Source organism: Corvus cornix, chromosome 12 (genome assembly GCF_000738735.6).
Source record: "Corvus cornix cornix isolate S_Up_H32 chromosome 12, ASM73873v5, whole genome shotgun sequence".
Taxonomy (NCBI): domain Eukaryota; kingdom Metazoa; phylum Chordata; class Aves; order Passeriformes; family Corvidae; genus Corvus; species Corvus cornix.
In genome coordinates, this window is record NC_046342.1 from 8,758,885 (window position 1) to 8,776,459 (window position 17,575).

The following is a 17,575-nucleotide window of genomic DNA, read 5'->3' on the forward strand; positions in this document are numbered from 1 at the left end:
TCTGTGCTGACCGAGGAGAGCCCTGCGCTCACGCCGTAAGGGCCGGTGCCTTCCACTGCCATCACTGCTGTGTCACTGCCCTGTCACTGCCCTGTCCCTGCCACCTTCTCTGCCTGCCCAGAGTGGCTGGCATGGCTGTGCCTGTGCCTGGCGAGCCAGTAACTGGTGAAGGACACAGATGACAGCTCGTGTGCTGCAATGGTTGCTCGGGGCTCTGCCAACCCCCACCGTGCAGCCTCAGTAAATCCAGCTGAATTCCTGGGCTTTGCTTGGTACGTCTCCTCTGACAGCCCTCTGTACAGCAATGGCCTTTCCATGCATTCCCTTGCTTTCATGTGAGCCTTAGCTTATGAGCAGGGTTTCATCTCTGTACCCCAGAGCATGGGATGGGGCAGGACTGCAGCACAGGACTCTGCAGGACTTTGGAACACCCAGCTCCTGCCTGCACTCCAGGACTCTGCTCTTGCTGCTGCTTTGTGGCCTCTCTCCTTTGCAGGCCATAGAGCTGTGCGTGGCCAGGGCTGCCTGTGAATGTGTGAGATGCCTGGATGTACTGCTCAGGACCCCTGCCTGCCTGTGTCCCAGCTGCCAGCATCCGCAGGAATGAGTGCTGGATGCAGGCAGGATTCCCTTGTCCTGCAGAGTGATTGATCTCCCTAGATTGCATGGAGAGTACAGCGAGGCACTGCCCAGAATTGCTGTGAGCACGTAATCCCTTGAGTCCTAGGGATAAGGAGCTCATAGGTGAGACCTTGGCAAACCTGACTTTTGCCCCCTTGCAATCTGTGCTCATTTCAACTGCAATGTACTTTTTCATCCATCCTCCTCAAACAAAGCAGTGCCATTTTGGTTAACCTGAGGAGTGTGCAGATTCCTTTGAATCACGTGATCTATCCAGGATACTGATTTCTATTTTTTAACTTTATGACTACAGTGCAGGGGATCCCTAATGCTGAGTGTCCTACAAACCCAGAATGTAGGGCCGCCCCTGTGTTGAAGACCCTGCCATTTCACCCTCACCCAACGTGCACCCACCCAGTTCAGCTGACAAAGGGAGATGATTTATGAGCGGCATCAACAATGTCATAAAGTGCAAGTGGCAAGTTAATGCTGCTTTTTTATTCCAGCCCTTTGACAGGGCCTTGTTAATAGAGGGTTGGAAACAGAAACAAAAGGAAAGAGCACAGCAGCTAAAAGCCAGTTGTCACAGCACTGCTGCATTAGTGTGAAAATGCTGTTTTATCAGAAAGAAAGCACCCTCTCCATAATAAATGGCGTTGCACAGCAGGGAGCAGCTCCTCAGGAGCACCTCTCCTATGGAGGCAGGCTGAGAGGGTGGGGTTGTTTAGCCTGGAAAAGGCTTTAGGGAAACCTCATTGCCTCCAGTACTTAAAGGAAGCTTATAAAAAGATGGGCAATGACTTTTTACATTGGCAGGTAGTGCTAAGACAGGGAGGTATGGTTTTAAACTGAAAGAGGCAAGGTTTACATTGGATGTTAGGGGGCAATTCTTTAACTGGAGAGTGGTGAGGCACTGGAAGAGGTTGCCCAGAGAAGTTATGGATGCCCTGTCCCTGGAAGTGTTCAAGGCCAGGTTGGACAGGACCCTGGGCAATCTGGTCTAGTGAGTGACATTCCTACTTATGGTGGGGGGTTGGAACTAGAAGATTTAAAAGATCCTTTCCAACCCAAACCATTCTATGATTCCAGCCTGTGGATTCCCGTGGACTGTGCTGATGTGCCCTCTGGAAGAGGGCAGAGGTGTTGAGCTGTTCAGTAGGATTCAGTGCTCTGTACTGCCATCTTCCCTGGGATGATCAGACTGAGATAGGGCTTAAACCCTTGTGGGTGAAGGCCTGGAAAACTGGGGAGCGTGGGAGAAAGCTGCACAAAGGGGTGCAACTTGTAGAGCGGCTGTTTTTGGAAGGGGTGGTGGTGAATGCGGAGGAACTACAAGTAGGGGACCAGGGAGTGCACCAGGGCCAGTGTTTGGAGGCTGTAGCAGGAGTTGTGTTGAATTTTGGGGTGAGGACTCATGTGGGAGTGCAGGAGGGCAGGTGGGGTGTGCAGACAGCAGGGGTCTGTGGCACTCAGAAAAACTTAGCATTCCCCTGGAGACAGCAGTGCTGGAGACTTCTTCGCTGATCCCCTTTCCCAGAGAGAGCATGCAGCTTGCTGTAATTTTCTCTTATCTTCTCAGAAAAGGAGGTGAATTCTCTGAAATAACTTGCTGTTCTTTCCAACCCCCCTTGGAATGTGTCCAAATACACTTTGCTCCGTTTCCTTACTTAGTTCTGTAGTTAGAGGTGGCAAAATGCTCCCTAGGCCATATCCCTAGGTCATATGGGGCTGCTTGGAGCTTCATCCCAAGGTTGAGTTCTGAGTGTTGGTTTTGTTCTTGACCGGATACTTTAATAAATTTGGTTTTATTTTTAAAGTTTTCCCCACATGCTTTCTTCTCTGTCTTTCTTGGGAAAACAAACTAACAAAAAAACCCCTCCTACATTTTTCAAAGCTGAGTATTGCAGAAGAGGCCCCCCATCCACACCTTGTTTTTTCCCCACAGTCTGCAGTAGCTGTTAATTCACATTTGGTTAAGCAATTAATCAGGATATAAATAATACATAGCATGTTATCAGAAACTGCATGCCAGTGCTATGGAGACAGGCACTTTCGCCCTGGCGGGGAGGGCTTCCCTTCTGTGCTCTGCAGCCTCCTAAGGCCAATTAAGGTGCATCCTTGATGAGAATCCAGCCGCTCCTTGGCTGGATAAATAGTTGCTCTGATGCAGGGAGGGGGGGCCAAAGCAAGTGAAGATAAAGAGAGGATTTAGTGTTCAAACAGCTGCAGTGAGCACTGGAGCCCGAGCATTCCCTTCCTCCCCTTGTGCGTGGGCTGAGGCTGGAGCAGCGGGAGCGAATGGATGGTGCTGGCACCAGTGGCAGCTTATGAGAGACCTGTGGGTCAAAGACTCAGTAGTGTGTCCTTTGCCTTCTGCCTTAGTCCTGTAAAGGTCTTTTCTCCTGAAGGCATGTCAACTGTTAATAAACATAGCCTTTTAGAGTGTCACAAGTATAGAAACCTGCTTTATCTTCCTGTTCCCCTTCTAGCCTCCTGTGTGAGCTCAGGGAGTGGTGTCTTTGGTGTTTCTTCTTTCAAGGCTGCTGTTTATTTTAATGCAGTAATGAGTGCTAAGCTGGCTGGCGGGAGGAATAAATGTTACTGTGACAGCTTGGGTGGAGATTTGGAAAAGATGCTTCAAGTTACAAACCAAGTATGAAAACCATCAAGAAATAGTGAGCAAAAAAACCCCCATCCAGAGTCAATAGACTCTGGAGGCCACCAGATTTCAACTGTCACGTTCACAGTTGTGAATTTGCTCCATAGTAAGGCAGTAAGAGCAGGAATAATTGGGCTTGGGATAAGCTTGGCTTTCCAGGGGGATCTCTAAAACCTCCCTGCAGGAGGCTAAATATTCAAGGCTGCTGCATGGTCCTGAAGCTTTGTCTCTGGTCTCCCTGTAGGAATCATTGGACTTTGGTTCTTGTAACTCTGACTTTCTTTCCCAAACATAAACTCTGGGAGTTTACTGTACTATGGTCTCTCCTGGCATAAACTCTGGTGCAAAAGAACCTCAGCTGAAGGGCACAGTAGCATGTTGGATGTTTTTTCTCAGGTGCTGGAGCAGGATGTGGTTCTCCAGTCCATTGACCGTGCCATTGAGGCTGTGCACAATGCAGCCATGAAGAATGGGGGAAAATACAACCTGGAGCAGAGAGATGTCCTCCAGTAAGTATGATGGGCATCTGGGAGAGCTGGCAGATGGAGGGTGGTCATAGTGTCATTCTGTCCTTGAGGGATGTTAGATGTTGTTGATTGGAGCCCCTGTGCTGCAGAGTGCTGCTGCATTCAGACAGCTTCCCAGTGTTTGAGCTGATGCTGCTCCTTCTGACAACTGTGTCCAGCAAAGTGGAGCTTTGGCCTTGCTTCTCTATCCCTCTGCATGCCAAGAAGAGGAGATTCTCAGCCGCTGTAGGCTTGGAGGAGAAATCCAAAACCTTTCTGGCTGCATTTTCTCTGCTTTACCAGCCAGGAATTGTAGAGGTTGTTGGCATGTGACACAAGGTCTTTAATATGTTCTCAAATAATTGCTTGTGAGGAGAATTTTTGTTTTCTCTGACACCTCGCACTCTGTGCTGAGGCATGCTGGTTTAATCTCAGTTGAATAGCAATTCTAAAGTGCAGGCAATTTCTGAAGCTTGCAATGCAATATGTGACTCTCCCCCGAGGAAGAGGCATTTTTCTCCAGTGAACTGATGAATAAATTATGGGCTCTTGCAAAGCCTCTTCCTTCCTCCCCCAGAAGTGCTTCCTTAGTTGTTAATGAAACGAGTTGGTGTTCAGAGTAATGCAGCCCATTCTGGTATATATAGCCCAAATGCAATAAATCATTAAAAAATAATTTAAATGTTGCAGCATGGTCACTCCCTTGAGCTTTGCTCTTCCTGATGTCATCATTCCGTTTCAGAAAACTGATCCATCACCGGAAGGAGACTGTGTCCCGTAAAAGCCACTCTCCCACCCCGCAGGGGACAGTTATGACTCAGTCCACCAGTGACCACCACCTGGATGTGTCCCGGCAGCCCAACGGGGTGTGCCGGACGGGGTATGAGCGACACCACAGCCTCCCCAACACCGAGTTCGAGGAGGACGATGAAGGTCTCTATCAGGTAACAGTGGCTGGACACTTGCTAGGTTCCTCCTTTGGTGGTGTGACATTGCTTGTCCTGTTGAATAAAATGCCTTTGCAGCTGAAGTTACAAATCAAGTGTTTGTGTTGCTGACCTGGGATTACTGCAGTATAAAGTGTTGGTGTCTCGGTGTAAGAAATCTGGAACAGTCCCTTTGCTATTTACACTTGTCATGCTTTTTGGAATCCTTGAGGGTCCACAGTTTTATGGGAACATGCAAAATCCACTTTATACTGTGTGACTATCTCTTGGCAACTTTCTAAAAGAGTTGCAGGCTCCCTGGAGAATGCTTTGAAAGGCAGTTTTGACGTGAGCAGCAGAGCCCCCTCCAAGCACTCAGCACTGCTTCATTTCTCCCTTGTTATGTCTGCACAAGATCATTGGTCCTTAAGCATTTTATCTGCTGTGGCTGCCTATTTATACTACTCAAAACAAAAAGCCAAAAAAACCCCAAAGATCCTGCTTTATCTGAAGGTTGCTTATCATGATGAATTAAAGGGAAATTGCAGGAAATCAGATTTAGAGCAGATCTTTTTTTATCTCAGCGACACGCAGTTCCAAGGTTACAGTGTGGCGTCAGTGAGGCTTCAAAGTAGCAGCCTAGGACGGAGGCTGTGGCTGTTGGGGATGAATGATGTGCCAGATTTCCCTGTGTAGGTGTAGCTGGATGTTAGGGCTAAAGGCGCCAAGCAAGGATGAGCATGGAGATTTTTTATTCCTCCTACAGATGAACACGTGCACTGTAGTTTTTCTTCATCTCTCTGGGCCGAGTGTTTGGAGGCATTGCGTTTATAAGGTACTGATACACTGTCTTCCCTAGCAGATGAGGCTTGTTTTACACATGAAGAACTGTGAGTTTGGGGAGATGAAAGGTAGCTCTGGCTTACTCTGGCTGAACATAGCAATTCCTACAAAGCCCATTTTTCTCCTCAGTATTCGTTTTTGTTCTTTGGCAGTCAAACCAGCTCCATTCTCAAGCCTGTACATTATGGGCTGAGCAAATGGGGCACCGTACAGCCCATTCTCCATGCTGGTTCCCTGTCTTTATCTGGTCTGTGGTTTGGTTGCTTGCCAAAAAGGAGGAAGACAAATTTCCTTGGCTGACAAAGAACTGTTTCTGTCTGGGTGGCACTGAGAATGCAGTTGAAGGGCTTCCAGCTTAGCCCTGTGCTGAAAGGGCTCCTTGAGATTTTAACAGCTCAGTTGGTGGATTTCCGGTGCGCTTTGAAAATACAGAGTGGAGGAAGCAGCATTGCTTTCTTCCACTGGTTATGCAGTAGCCTAAGAGGAGACCTACTGAAATCTAAACTTTCTCACTAGCTCCAGAGGAGCAAAGGTCTTGGCATGTGCTTTTCATTGCTTGGGATTTTCAGGTGCACTCAAGTGTTTGCATCTGAAAACTCAAGCAAAATTTGAAGTGCAAATTTCCTCTCAGCGGCTTTGCTCCCAGGACTGAACTGGCTTCAGTACTTGGTGAGGGCACTTGTGCTGAGCTTATCTTCAGCTCCTCCACAGTCAGCATAAGGTGGGAGGCTGGGGCTGCTGCCATACCAGCTGCCAAGAGTGGAGGTTGGGCTCTTGGAGTATTTTAGTCAGTCTGCTGCATTTGTGCGTGCTCAGTGAGTTTGTGATGCTCATCTCTGGAAACCTTTGCTACAGTCCAGTGTGTCTGGCTTGGCAGAGTTTGCCTGGAGGAGGAGGTGGGTGGGAGATGGTTAGTTTGGTTTACTGTTTTATTATTTTGTTTAAAGGGTACTACTCTAATAACCTTGTTCCCAGGAGTCAGAGTGGTGATGTTCTTTGCCTGCTTGGTTGCGAAGGGAATGGGAGTGTTGTGGTTGAGTCAGCTCTTGTCTTTGAGCAGCACAGGGAGCACAGCCTGCTATCAGTCCTTGCAAAAGGGTGAAGGAAGGGAAGCAGATGTGTAAAATCTGTGGATTTGGGGAAGTTCACAGTGCCCTTATAGAGGCCTGGGGAAAGGGAGGCTTTCAACACGAGTACAGTTGCTTTTCTCTGAACCTTTGGTAAGGTCCCTCATCTTTCCCCCCTCTGGACAGGTGGGATCTGAACTTCAAGGACTCCTGCGTGGTCAGCTTGTGCATGGCAGCTGCACAGAGGATATTTTCTCCCTTTCCCTTTGGGGGTTTGGGTGTTGTACATCCTCCTGTTGGCCCCAAGCAGTGGCTAGGACGTGGGGTGGAGGGAGGGGATGGCCATCGGTTATATCTCACAGCTCCTGACCATGCGGCTTGGGCAAGCACAGGGTAATTCCTGCCATGCTGCACGTTCTACTCGCAGCCACTTGTACTGTGGTGTGGGGCTGTCTAAACTGGCAGGGGCTGAGCTAGCATTAGCTGTACATCTATTAATTTAAGCACTAGCCTGTGGTAACTGTGTTAAACTTGTGTGGTAAGTTTGGAAGGGCTAATGAAGCCATGGCAATACTCCAGAATGACCCAACCCTCGCTATCTCCAAACAATGTCATGCATCTGTGCTAAGCTCTGAGCCTGCCTGTCTGCTAAATCCCACTGCCTCAGTAATTGTGGCCGTGCTGTGCCAAGCAGCTCTGACTCGTGCTGTCAGCTCCAGCGCTCTGCAGACAGGGCTCTGCTTTTAGCACAGCTGAGCTTTCTGGATTTGGGGCCAGCCTGCCAACCATGCAATGCAGAGACCCCTCCTGATCTGCTTGACCTCTCTCAGCTGTGCAGTCTCTTTTTGGACCGACACGGATCATTTTTGAAGCTGTATGCAAGTATCGAATAGCATTCCACCCAGAGAACAATGTGGGGTGGATTGACAAGAGCAGGGCGTGCAGGCGGGGAGTCTGCAGCAGTGGCTCGTGCTAATTCACCAGCTGAAGGTGCTTGTAAAGGAGTGACTTTTTATATGACGTGGTATAAGGTTGGATGTATTTGGTGTTGGGTGGGAAAGAGACTAAGAGATCTTTTTTTAAAAGTCTTTGTGCAAACTGCTGTGTCTTCACTTGTCTAGTGGATCTAGACGTGGGCTGTGAGCACATCTTTAGCTTTTGACATCGAGTCTTGAATGTTTGAAGTGGCTTTTGAAGGTGTTTTATTTACAGAAATATCTTTGCTCCCATTTCAGAGGAGGTTTTTGCCCTTCCTGGGTCTGGGGGAAAAAAAGCACATTTTTCATTCTCCTTCTACTGAGCTACGTAAGTTAGAGACCCTTCAGGGGCCTGTCTCAGATTTTCACTGTGGGGTGGCAGAGATCTGTGCCCTCTGTGGTGTTCATATAGGTCTATTCAGCAATGACAGGGCACAGAAAAACTTTTCTTCCAGGGCTAAACAAACCTGGAAAATTTTCACTTGTGATGGACTGAATGTCACTATAGATTCCAAATGGTTGAAAGCTGGGTGACCCAAGGCATTCAGACCATCACCTCCTTTCCCTTCCTGTACTCCCCTGGGAGGTTTGGCCAGACAGCGATTGCAATATCCCATAAAAGCAGAGGCACGTTTGAGGCAGCAGGCTCTGAATCCCAGCAGTCCTAAGAGGTCCCAAGCAGAGTCTCCTGGCCCTGAGCTGCTGGGCTGTGGGGACTGGAGTATTGATGCAACATGCTCCCACCTAGCTTGGCTGCTGTGTTCAGTGATGCCCTACTGATTAGAGGTTAACCCTGAGGCTGCACCTCCCTGGAGTAATTGTGGGTGAAAGTGATATTGGTGATCATGGTGTTTAGATCTGACAGGAAAAGATGAGTGTAGGAATCTTAGCCTGGGGCTCATACATTGCTTGTTTGGCAATCCTAGAAGAAGAGACTTACAGGAGAAACCCCAGATGTGGAGAGTTAATGCAACTCCCTGGCAAAGCTTCTCCCAGTGCGTCTTGCTATAGGTAGCATAGTACTGCACAGAGGGTCAAGCCCTATTTTCTCCCTGCATGAGCAGAAATAGCTTTGAAAGCATGGAAAAAGCATTTACATGTTTCCAGTCCTTGGTCTTGTCTGTCTGCAAGGGTATTTGTAGCTGATGTAATGGATCTCTCCAGAAGAGTGTGTAAATACGCACTCTGTTTGCAGCCTCTGTGGAGCTATTGAGAGTAATGTGGAGACATGGTAAGTGTGTGGGATTGCATTTGGAATAAAGGAGGAGTAAATGCTTGACAGGTCTACACGACGTATGTGCCATGTGCTGCTGAACACAGCAATTAAACAAGGGCTGCTTTGCCTGTCACAGGGAGGGGATGAAGTCAGTTTGAGTGCTGCTTTGTTCTTCTAGGAGGCCGCCTATTAACATCTGTCCTCCTGAGAAAACTGCCTCAAATGACGAGAGAGATGTAAGGACAAATCCACACATGCACACGAGAAAGAAGGCTTTGTAAAAGAAAATGTCTTTATTGTCAACCTCCTTTGATTGCTCTGAAATCTTTCCTTATAGATCCCGCCACAGTCCCGGCGTGCTGCTCCTGTCACCCCCCCACCTCCAGAGAAGCGCAAGAACACACAGATTGCTGCTCCCATTAAAAGTAAGGACAAACTGCTCTCCAGGTCTCGGGCATGAAATGGACACTGGGCAGTGTAACAGCCATGAGACCTGAATGCTTCTGGTTTGTGCTTAGATGAGCATCCTTATCCATTTCCTGAAGTCCTATATGGTTTATATCCTTAAAAATATATCTGTAAAATATATATAGCCTAGATTCCTGTAGGTTTTAATGCTAATGGTCCTGAGCTGGTGACCAGTACTCCTTCAAGCCTGTTCTGATTTGGGAGGGTCTGAGCAGCTTGTGGATGGGTGCCAGGTACAGCATCCTCCTGCTCTTTCAGTGCCTATGGCCCCGGGAATCATAGTGCTCTCCATGGAGCAACTCTCTGCTTGCTCCTGTGGCTAGTCTGGCCAGTGCACAGCTGCAGTGGTTTAAGATCCTTTTTCTCCCACAGACACCATGGCCATCTCCCAATAAGGCAGAGGGAGTGTTCCCTTGCAGTGAAGAGTGTGATACTTCACCAGGGGGACTCACTGGCTTTTAATGCAGTCTCAGGTCTTGCTTTTGACTCCCAATCTGTTGAGCACTTTCTTTGTACAGTGGTGGGATTTCCATAAATTCAGTGGCTTGTGCCTGTAAGGAGCAGTAATAATACCAGGGACACGTTTGCTTATGTGCTGCCCACAGGCAGAGGAGCAGCTAGTGAGGAACACTTGAGAGCAGGACCATGGGGCCAGGGCAGGAGCTTCTCCGTCTTCAGCGTGCTTGGGCTGACAGGGCTGTGCTCATCCTGCTGACTTGCTGCCAGCTTGCCCAAGTGCTCTGCTGTGCTGTGACAGTGATGCCATTGGTGACACTCAGCCCATCTCAAGCCCACTCGTGTCCCCTTGTGTGGAGCAGGGCAGAGCTATTGATTTGCAGGTAATTGAAACCTGGGACCAGCACCAGCTTCCTTAATGGTACTTAATGGTATTGAGCCATTTTTGACTGGAGTAGTGGGAGTTCACAAAGGTCAATTTCATTCAACTCATTATTTTGATTTAATGAAGCATGGGGGGAGCTATGATTCATGAATTGATCCTCTGTGAGGAGGAGGAAAAAGAGGGATGCTGAACCTGTGTAGGAGGGAAGGGCCCAGTTTTTCTGCCTAGCTGGTGTTTACTTTTGGGGGACTGGTGGATAGACTAGTGGAGGGCTGCAAGCACTGATGGAGCAGGAGGGGTTGGAGTTGCCTGCAGAGGGGCAGCAAAGGCATTTCACATCTGTCCCAGTGCTCCTTCCTTTGTGGGTGGGAGGTGTGTAACTGCCTTCCCTGAGAAGTGGGCTCCCCTTGGGGTGCAGCTGCTTCTCTTCCAGCACTAACGCCAGCTGCTTCTGGGAAGCTCTAGGTAGCCCACTGTTTGCCCAAGTAATTGTTTTCATAGTCAGGGAAGGACTCAGATACATTTCTGCCCACTAGAAACTAACGGATAAGATTTATCAAAACGATATGTAAGACCAGGTTAAAGGGAAGAAAAATCTTAATATCTCTTTGCTCGTTATGGTTTTTTTGCATTGGAAGGTGGAATTCCCACTGCTAGAGCTAGTCAAAACTAGAAGTCGGGGGAGAAATACAGTAGAGCAGATAGTGTGGAGGCTAGTGAAGTCAGGGGGTGCTAGCAGGGCTGCAGGGCTCATGATCAAGTGTTGGAGAGTGCTGAAAGGGAGGGACTAGAGAGGTTGTCAGTCAAGTGTTTCCTTCACTGTCGGTGCTAACTGTGGGGTGTGTGCAAGAGGGAGGTGCAGGCTGGTGTGTGAAGCCTTCTGTGTCTTGCAGTTCTGAGACACCGTCTTTCAAAAGTGAGGGCTTACATCCTTCATGCAGAAAAAGCCTAACCCAGGGGGAAAAGACTTTGCTGTCTCTTAGTTCTGTCCGTCCCTCCCTCCCTCCCCCTGTGTAAAACACTAAGCCCTTTGAAGGGTATTCATCTCAACAGAGTAGCTTTCCCCTTTCTAAAGAGGTGATTGTGTGGGAATGCTCCAGAGAGAACTGGTACAATTTTGCTTTGAGATAAGTGAGGCAGGAAGAGGAGTTAAACTGCTCTGGTCGCATGCACAATGAGCCTTTTAATGGACTGCGCTGTAGCAATTTGGTTTTTTTCTCTTTTCCTTTGATGCTGTTGCTAAGGCATGTTTAATTGTTCCCTTTCAGATGCTGTTGAAATTATTCCTGGGTCAGCTTCTAGTGCCTCCTCTATAAGCACGACATCCCTGGATACCTTGTACACTGCTTCTTCTGTGTCTGAGACCGCTCTCCCAACAGCCACCTCCAGTCCTGCCAACACTCCACCCCCTGTCCCGAGCCGGAGTGTCCATACCACGATCACACGCAATTTGGACAGCGGCTCTGTGACCCATTCCCGTTATGGGACTTCCCCAAAGGATTCCAGCAAATCTCCCCAGTCCAAGAGGGCTGCCCCAGCACCGCCAGCTGAAGGGGGGAGCCAGAGGTCCCACAACGTGGATGGGGAGAAGACTTCTCAGGTAAAGAAAACTGCTGTGGCCCCCCCTGCAAGCCTGGATGCCTTCAGCAACCTCTGCCTGGAGGATAAGAAGGCAGCTGGGGTGGAGTCGCTGCCAGCAGAACCCAGTGGCCTGGTGGCCTCCGTGCCCAAGACAATTGGTGCCGAACTGATCGAGCTGGTGCGCAGGAACACCCACCTCAGCTACGAGCTGTCCCGTGTGGCCATCGGCATCGTCATCGGCCACATCCAGACCTCCATCCCTGCAACCAGCAGCATCATGGAGCAGATCCTCATCTCCGTGGTGGAGAGTAAGGTAACATGTGTAGGGCTTGGAGTGGGGACTGCTGCAGACCGAGTATCAAGGTGTTGTGAGCTCAATGAGCTCCTGATGTTTGGGATGAGAAATGCAGTGAGATCCCAAAGGAAAGGTGGTAGATGGGGGTAAGTGTCCAGCCAGGGGAGCCAGAGGTCTAAGCCAGGTCCGAGTACTGTTAGCAGAGAAGTGGAAAACAGGTGAGTTTATTCCCCAGATGAGCTGCAGATGAATGACATAGTCTTGAGTTGGAGCAGTATCTTGAGCTTGTTCTAAATAAACCTTATGTCAAAATAATCCTATATTTCTCCTTCTGCATCAGTCATTGAAATGGTGAAGTGCACCTGGACAGCCCTCTGCTTTAGCTGGAGGGATAATAAATTTCAGCTCCCACTTGCTCAATGCAGCCCTGAGGAGTGTGCGTCATATAAAAATTTCTAAGATTGGAATTCCATTGCTAATGGCAAGATTATAATGAACTGTTCAGAGGCATTCGAATATGGAGAGCTAATGACATTCACGTTTTACATCAAATCATAATCTGGTTGACTGTTTGCACTGAATAGAGGGCCCTGTAAGCAATCATCAAGTCTCTGTTTGTGGCCATAACCCAATGGTTAATTGCTTCCTTCTCCAGTAACAATGCCCTGTCAATGTGTGAACTAGATTCAGCAAAAAAGTTTAGCTGTTTCAAGCAAATGTTCTGGCTCTGTCTTGCATGCTGAGAAGTTCAGTCTTCTGATATTTGTACCTTGTCCAAGATTTGAATATTATTTTTTTCATTAATACCTGTACTCAGGATACAATAAGCTTAATTCCACAGAAGTCATTTAGTGCCAGGTTTCTGCAGAGGGGATTTGAAAGCCTTGATTTCATGGCCATTGCTGCAGACCAGCCTGAAAAGGATGGGAAGAAACTGATGCTGATGCAGGGATGAGTATGGATCTACTGGTAACTGATATGGTATCTGTCATCTAGGACACCTGTGGGATTTTAAAATGACCAGTAATGTATGGAGACACAGCAGACGTTCTGTGCCATCCTGTTACACCTCTTCATACCTATCTTGAGCAGTACTGCTTTCAGAAGGAGAGCCTGGATGGGCTTGCTCAGTGCTCAGGTGTAAATGTTGTCGATCTGGTGTGCATTTTTTCTGTGTCCCACACAGATGATACAGCTCTGCTGATATGTGGGGGCCTGGTCCCAGGTGAGGTTGTTCACCTGGTGTAGAAGATCAGCTCTAACATTTGGGAGGGTGGTCATGTGTACTTGTGGGCTGGCTGCACTGCCGTAGCTTCACTAGTGTGGTTTAGTGGTACAAATTATTATCGTTGGCTTTGTGTTGTTCATTATACCAAATCATTCCACAATCTCAGGGGTTTCTGTGTAGAATTGTTGCTGAGTTGTCAGTTCTAGGTCAAGGACTTTTTTTCTTTAATTTGTAACTTCTGAAATCCCTCTACTCCCCAATCCATGCAAATACACGGGCAACTCTTCTCTTGCATATTTTTCAATGTTTTTTCTTCAACTCCCTAAAACAGAGCAAGATATCAGCTTTGATTTAAAGCTTTGGTCTGCTCATAGTAGATACCATACCTGCTTCAACCTTTTGTATCATGTTCTTTAATTAGTTATATCCTTTCTATTCCTATTCCAGTCTTTAATTTAGAGTCAGCTCACTGGTCTACTAAATCAATTCCAGAATCCATTACCTTGCTTCTATCCCCAGTGCCTTTTGAAGGTTGAATAGTGGTAGCACTTTGGTCTTATTTACCTTGCTGCTCCTCCAGCAGGGAGTTTGTACAGGGACTTTTTTTTTTAGAGAATAAAAGATGCTGGGACATCATCCTGCTGCTCTTTTCAAGAGGTGACTTAAGGCTAAGTTGGGGGAACAGCAGAGACAAGGAGGATGCTGAGGATCTCACACCTTAGGAAGGATGCTTCTGAGGTACCATACTATTTGGGGAACCCTGATCTGCAGGAGCAAACCTGCCAGGTTGGCTTCCCTGTGTCCGCATTTGGCCTGGCCTTGGAAACGGCCCCTCTCCTTGTCCATGAGCTGGCTCCTGATAAATGTCACAGTGACTGGGTAAGATGCACAAGGTGACTGAAACCTCTTTTCAAAGGCAGCATTGCAGTGACTGTCTAAACTGGAGCTGGCTTTTATGGGACCTCATTGGAAATTTAGACATACCTAAAGATGATAGAGATGCTGCCTGGTTTTTGGGCTTCTAGAGAGTCACTTGGATTAGTAGGTTTTGGTGATATGTGATTGCCTTCAGGTCTGTTGGATTATCTCCCATCTGAGAGGAGGGGGTAGTACTGTAGATATCGTGTCTAAGGAGGTTGAGTTTTGCAGATTTACTAAACTTAGTGTGAGACAACCAGAAGTGCCCAATGCACAAGCTAGCTGCACCTTGAGAGGGAGAACTCAGAAACCACTTATCTGCTTTTTATTAAGATTGCATTGCTGTGTTGTAGTTGTGACTCAGACCCATCTCTGGTTGCCTTAAATTTAAGCTTGAAAACTGCTGACAAAGATGTGTAATGTAGGTCAGTCTTCTAGCTGAGCCCGAGCTGCTGAGTGGGGTCAGACTGTTCTTGGATGTGTTGGAGATGGAGGAACAAGTCAGAAAGTTGATGTGGGAGGTGATGTGTTTCTGGGGGGGGGTTTCCCTTGTAGTGCTGGGCTGTGACCTGCTCCCAGCTGCCCATCACCAGTGCCTGTTGTCCTCAACGAGCTCTGACAAACCTCATGGCTAATGTGGCTGAAACCCTCTCCTTGTCCTGAAGCCCTGTGGCTGCCTTCCCATTCATTCATTGATTCAGCTTTGCTTAAAGGAGACTTGCTTTTGACAAGACACAAAGGCTGCTCTGGGGCTCAACTTCCCATGGGAGCTCTGTCCCCACACTCACCCGAGACAAGGGAAGATCAGCAGGGTGAGTGCTTTCAAGGCGAGTGCTTTGGCTGGGCTGTTAGGAGGACTCCTCCTCAGTGAGATAGTGTAACAAAGGCGAATCTGGAGGGTGGGAGGAATGCATTAATGCCTAGGCAAGTCTTTTTCCTCAGTCATTTCTGGAAGAGCCTTTATGAAGGTCTGTGGCAGAGTACTGCACGCAGCCATCCCGGCTCAGCTGTAATGGTCCCACTCCTCCAGAGAGCTGCTGAGGATGTCTGTGGAGCCCATGTGTGTTGGGCTGCAGGTGGCTGGGACCCCTGAACAGCAAAGGCTGCAGAGACCTTCCCGAGGCACAGCTAATGTGGGGGTTGAAAGCCAAGTGCTGCTCTCTCCCTGTGACACCCACAGGTCTGTACATGGCCGACAGTGCCTCCCTGCAGAGCTGACCTGCCCTGGATGGGGCTGTGTCAGCTGGGAGCTGACCTGCTGCTGCTGAAAGAGTGTGTGTGAAAGGCCTGCCCTGGGACACTTGGCTCAGCTGAAGTCAGGCATCTCTCTTGCACCACGTTTCGTCTCATTTAGCAGCTGCTGAGGAGCCTGGCGGTCTGTGTGTGTTGGGAGCAATGTTAGCTGTCTGGTTTCTATGGATGGTGTTGCAGTGGGAACAGTTTGCTGCCCAGAGGGTGGAGGAAGCCCCAGAGCAGTCCGCCTGAAATGTGTCTGAAAACTGGCTGTATGGTTTTGGGGCTCATCTGGAGGGAAGATGCGTGTACCCATGGCACTAGTGATCCACTGCACTTGCTGGTGGGGAGGGGGGAAGGGAGGTATGGGAATGGGAAAATAAGAAATGGGCAGGATAGCAGCTGGGTTTGCATGGCAGGCGTGGCCACCTCTGAGTAGTGTGGGTATGATAAAGTTCCCAAAATGGTTTGGGGCTGCTCAGGAAGAATGAAATCCCTGCAGCAGCTTGTTCTGCTGGGTTGGGGGCAGGGAACTATTTGAAGCAGCAAGATAGTGCAAAGTGGCATTGTTAGAAATACTGAAATCGCCTTCTGCTTATGGGCTCGCCAGCAGATTCCTGGAAATGACCATATGATGATGCTGCAGGTTGTAGTATCTGCCAAGATGTTTAATAAGCAGAGACCTGACCCTGGTGATGGGAAGGCTGAGAATGGTGCTGATGGTGCACTGAGACAGTGTGAGGTGTAGTTACATGGTCAGATGGAAGAGCTTGTTAATGGATTGATCTCATCCAAGTCCATTAGGAGCTTGGTGCTCAGTGGAGTCGTTAAGGGCTGCAGATGAAGGATTGGAGAAAGTAGATTAATGGTAAGAGGCTGAATAGAGTGATCATTAAAACGAGTACTCATTAAAATGATCATCCAAAAAGAGTCCCAGCAGTGGATTGAGGTAGGACTGGCCCTGCAGTGCTCCACTGAGGAGGATGTGAGTAGGCACATGAATGGAGAACCCTCTCCCAAGCAGCTGGGACAGGCAGGTGACACTGCAGTGCTGTAGGTCCTCCTAGGGAGAAGCAGAGAGATGACAAGATGAAGTAAGTCTCTTAATGTATTTGCTTCTGATAAATCACCATTCAGAGGGAAATTCTTGTGTTTGTACTCAGCTCCTGAAAGCTGTTGTGCTCTCTCACAGCTGGTTACCTGCTTTTCTGCTAGGCCACCCGCAGCTTCCCAAAATTTCAAGAGTGTACAGAGGCTTGTGTTAAACCTGCATGCTCCTTCCTTCATTACCTGCCTGACAAAAATTATGTAAGAAGCAGCAACAAGAAAACTTTTTTATTGTATAACTGAAGCATGGACTTGAAGTCCATTAAATTAATGAAATTAATTCATACCCCAAAGCAAATGACTAACAACTCTGTCTCTAATAAAGCAGGCAAGACATTACTGTTAAACATGGAGTGGTTTCCCCAGAGAGGGCTGGAGGGTGGGAGATGGGCAGGAAGGGCCATCCACGTGCAGGTGTGCAACTGCAAGTGTCCCACCTGGCACAAGACATGGGCTTGTGTCTCCAAATGAAATCCTTCTGCTCTGCTCCCAAAGTGAAGTCTGCCTAAAGGCTTGCTGCCCCTGCCTGCACAGCCAGCCTGTTGGAAGGAGCTGCACCAGGACAGATGTCCTGGCTGTTAAGCTGTAAAGGCCTTTTCTCACTGAGTGATCGTGCCTTGCTACTGCTTGTGATAAGACAGCCTCATCCAAAAATTTTTAGGAATTTGGTCTCAGTGAGTGGGTTTTCACTGTTGTTTGAATTTCTCAGCTTGATTCTCTTCCACCTTGCTGATCTCCTGCTGCTTGTTGTCACTGCTGCCAAACCCTTGTGTATATAATTTAAGCTATTTCACAAATTAGTCCTTACCTCTCTTAATGGTGCCTGGGCTCATCAACTGTGATCAGCTCAGTTCCATGTACTGAACCCCCCTTCTTGCCTTGCTTTCTGGAAAGCAAGTGATTCATGTGATATACTTAGGTCCTAGAGGCTTATCCTAAATCCCAGAGCACAGCAGCTGTTGGGGCAGGTTGAACGCTCCCTCAACATTCCCGTCTTTCTTGATGGAGAGGAAAAGCAAAGGAAAGGCAACTGAAGAGTGAGACCTTCATGGCAAGGGTTGTGTATGAGGCAGAAGTGATGGGGATGCA

The 17,575-nt window shown here is 48.3% G+C and overlaps 1 protein-coding gene across 2 annotated transcripts in view; it reads left to right on the forward strand.

The window, feature by feature from the left end:
- Positions 1-17,575, forward strand: part of NCKIPSD (NCK interacting protein with SH3 domain) — a 51,423-nt gene that overhangs the window by 17,778 nt on the left and 16,070 nt on the right. For both annotated transcript variants that reach the window (XM_039558867.1, XM_039558868.1), the window contains 4 exons: positions 3,677-3,789; positions 4,529-4,730; positions 9,153-9,240; positions 11,393-12,018. In XM_039558867.1, coding sequence (XP_039414801.1) covers positions 3,677-3,789; positions 4,529-4,730; positions 9,153-9,240; positions 11,393-12,018 — 1,029 coding nt within the window. The remainder of the gene's footprint in view (positions 1-3,676; positions 3,790-4,528; positions 4,731-9,152; positions 9,241-11,392; positions 12,019-17,575) is intronic.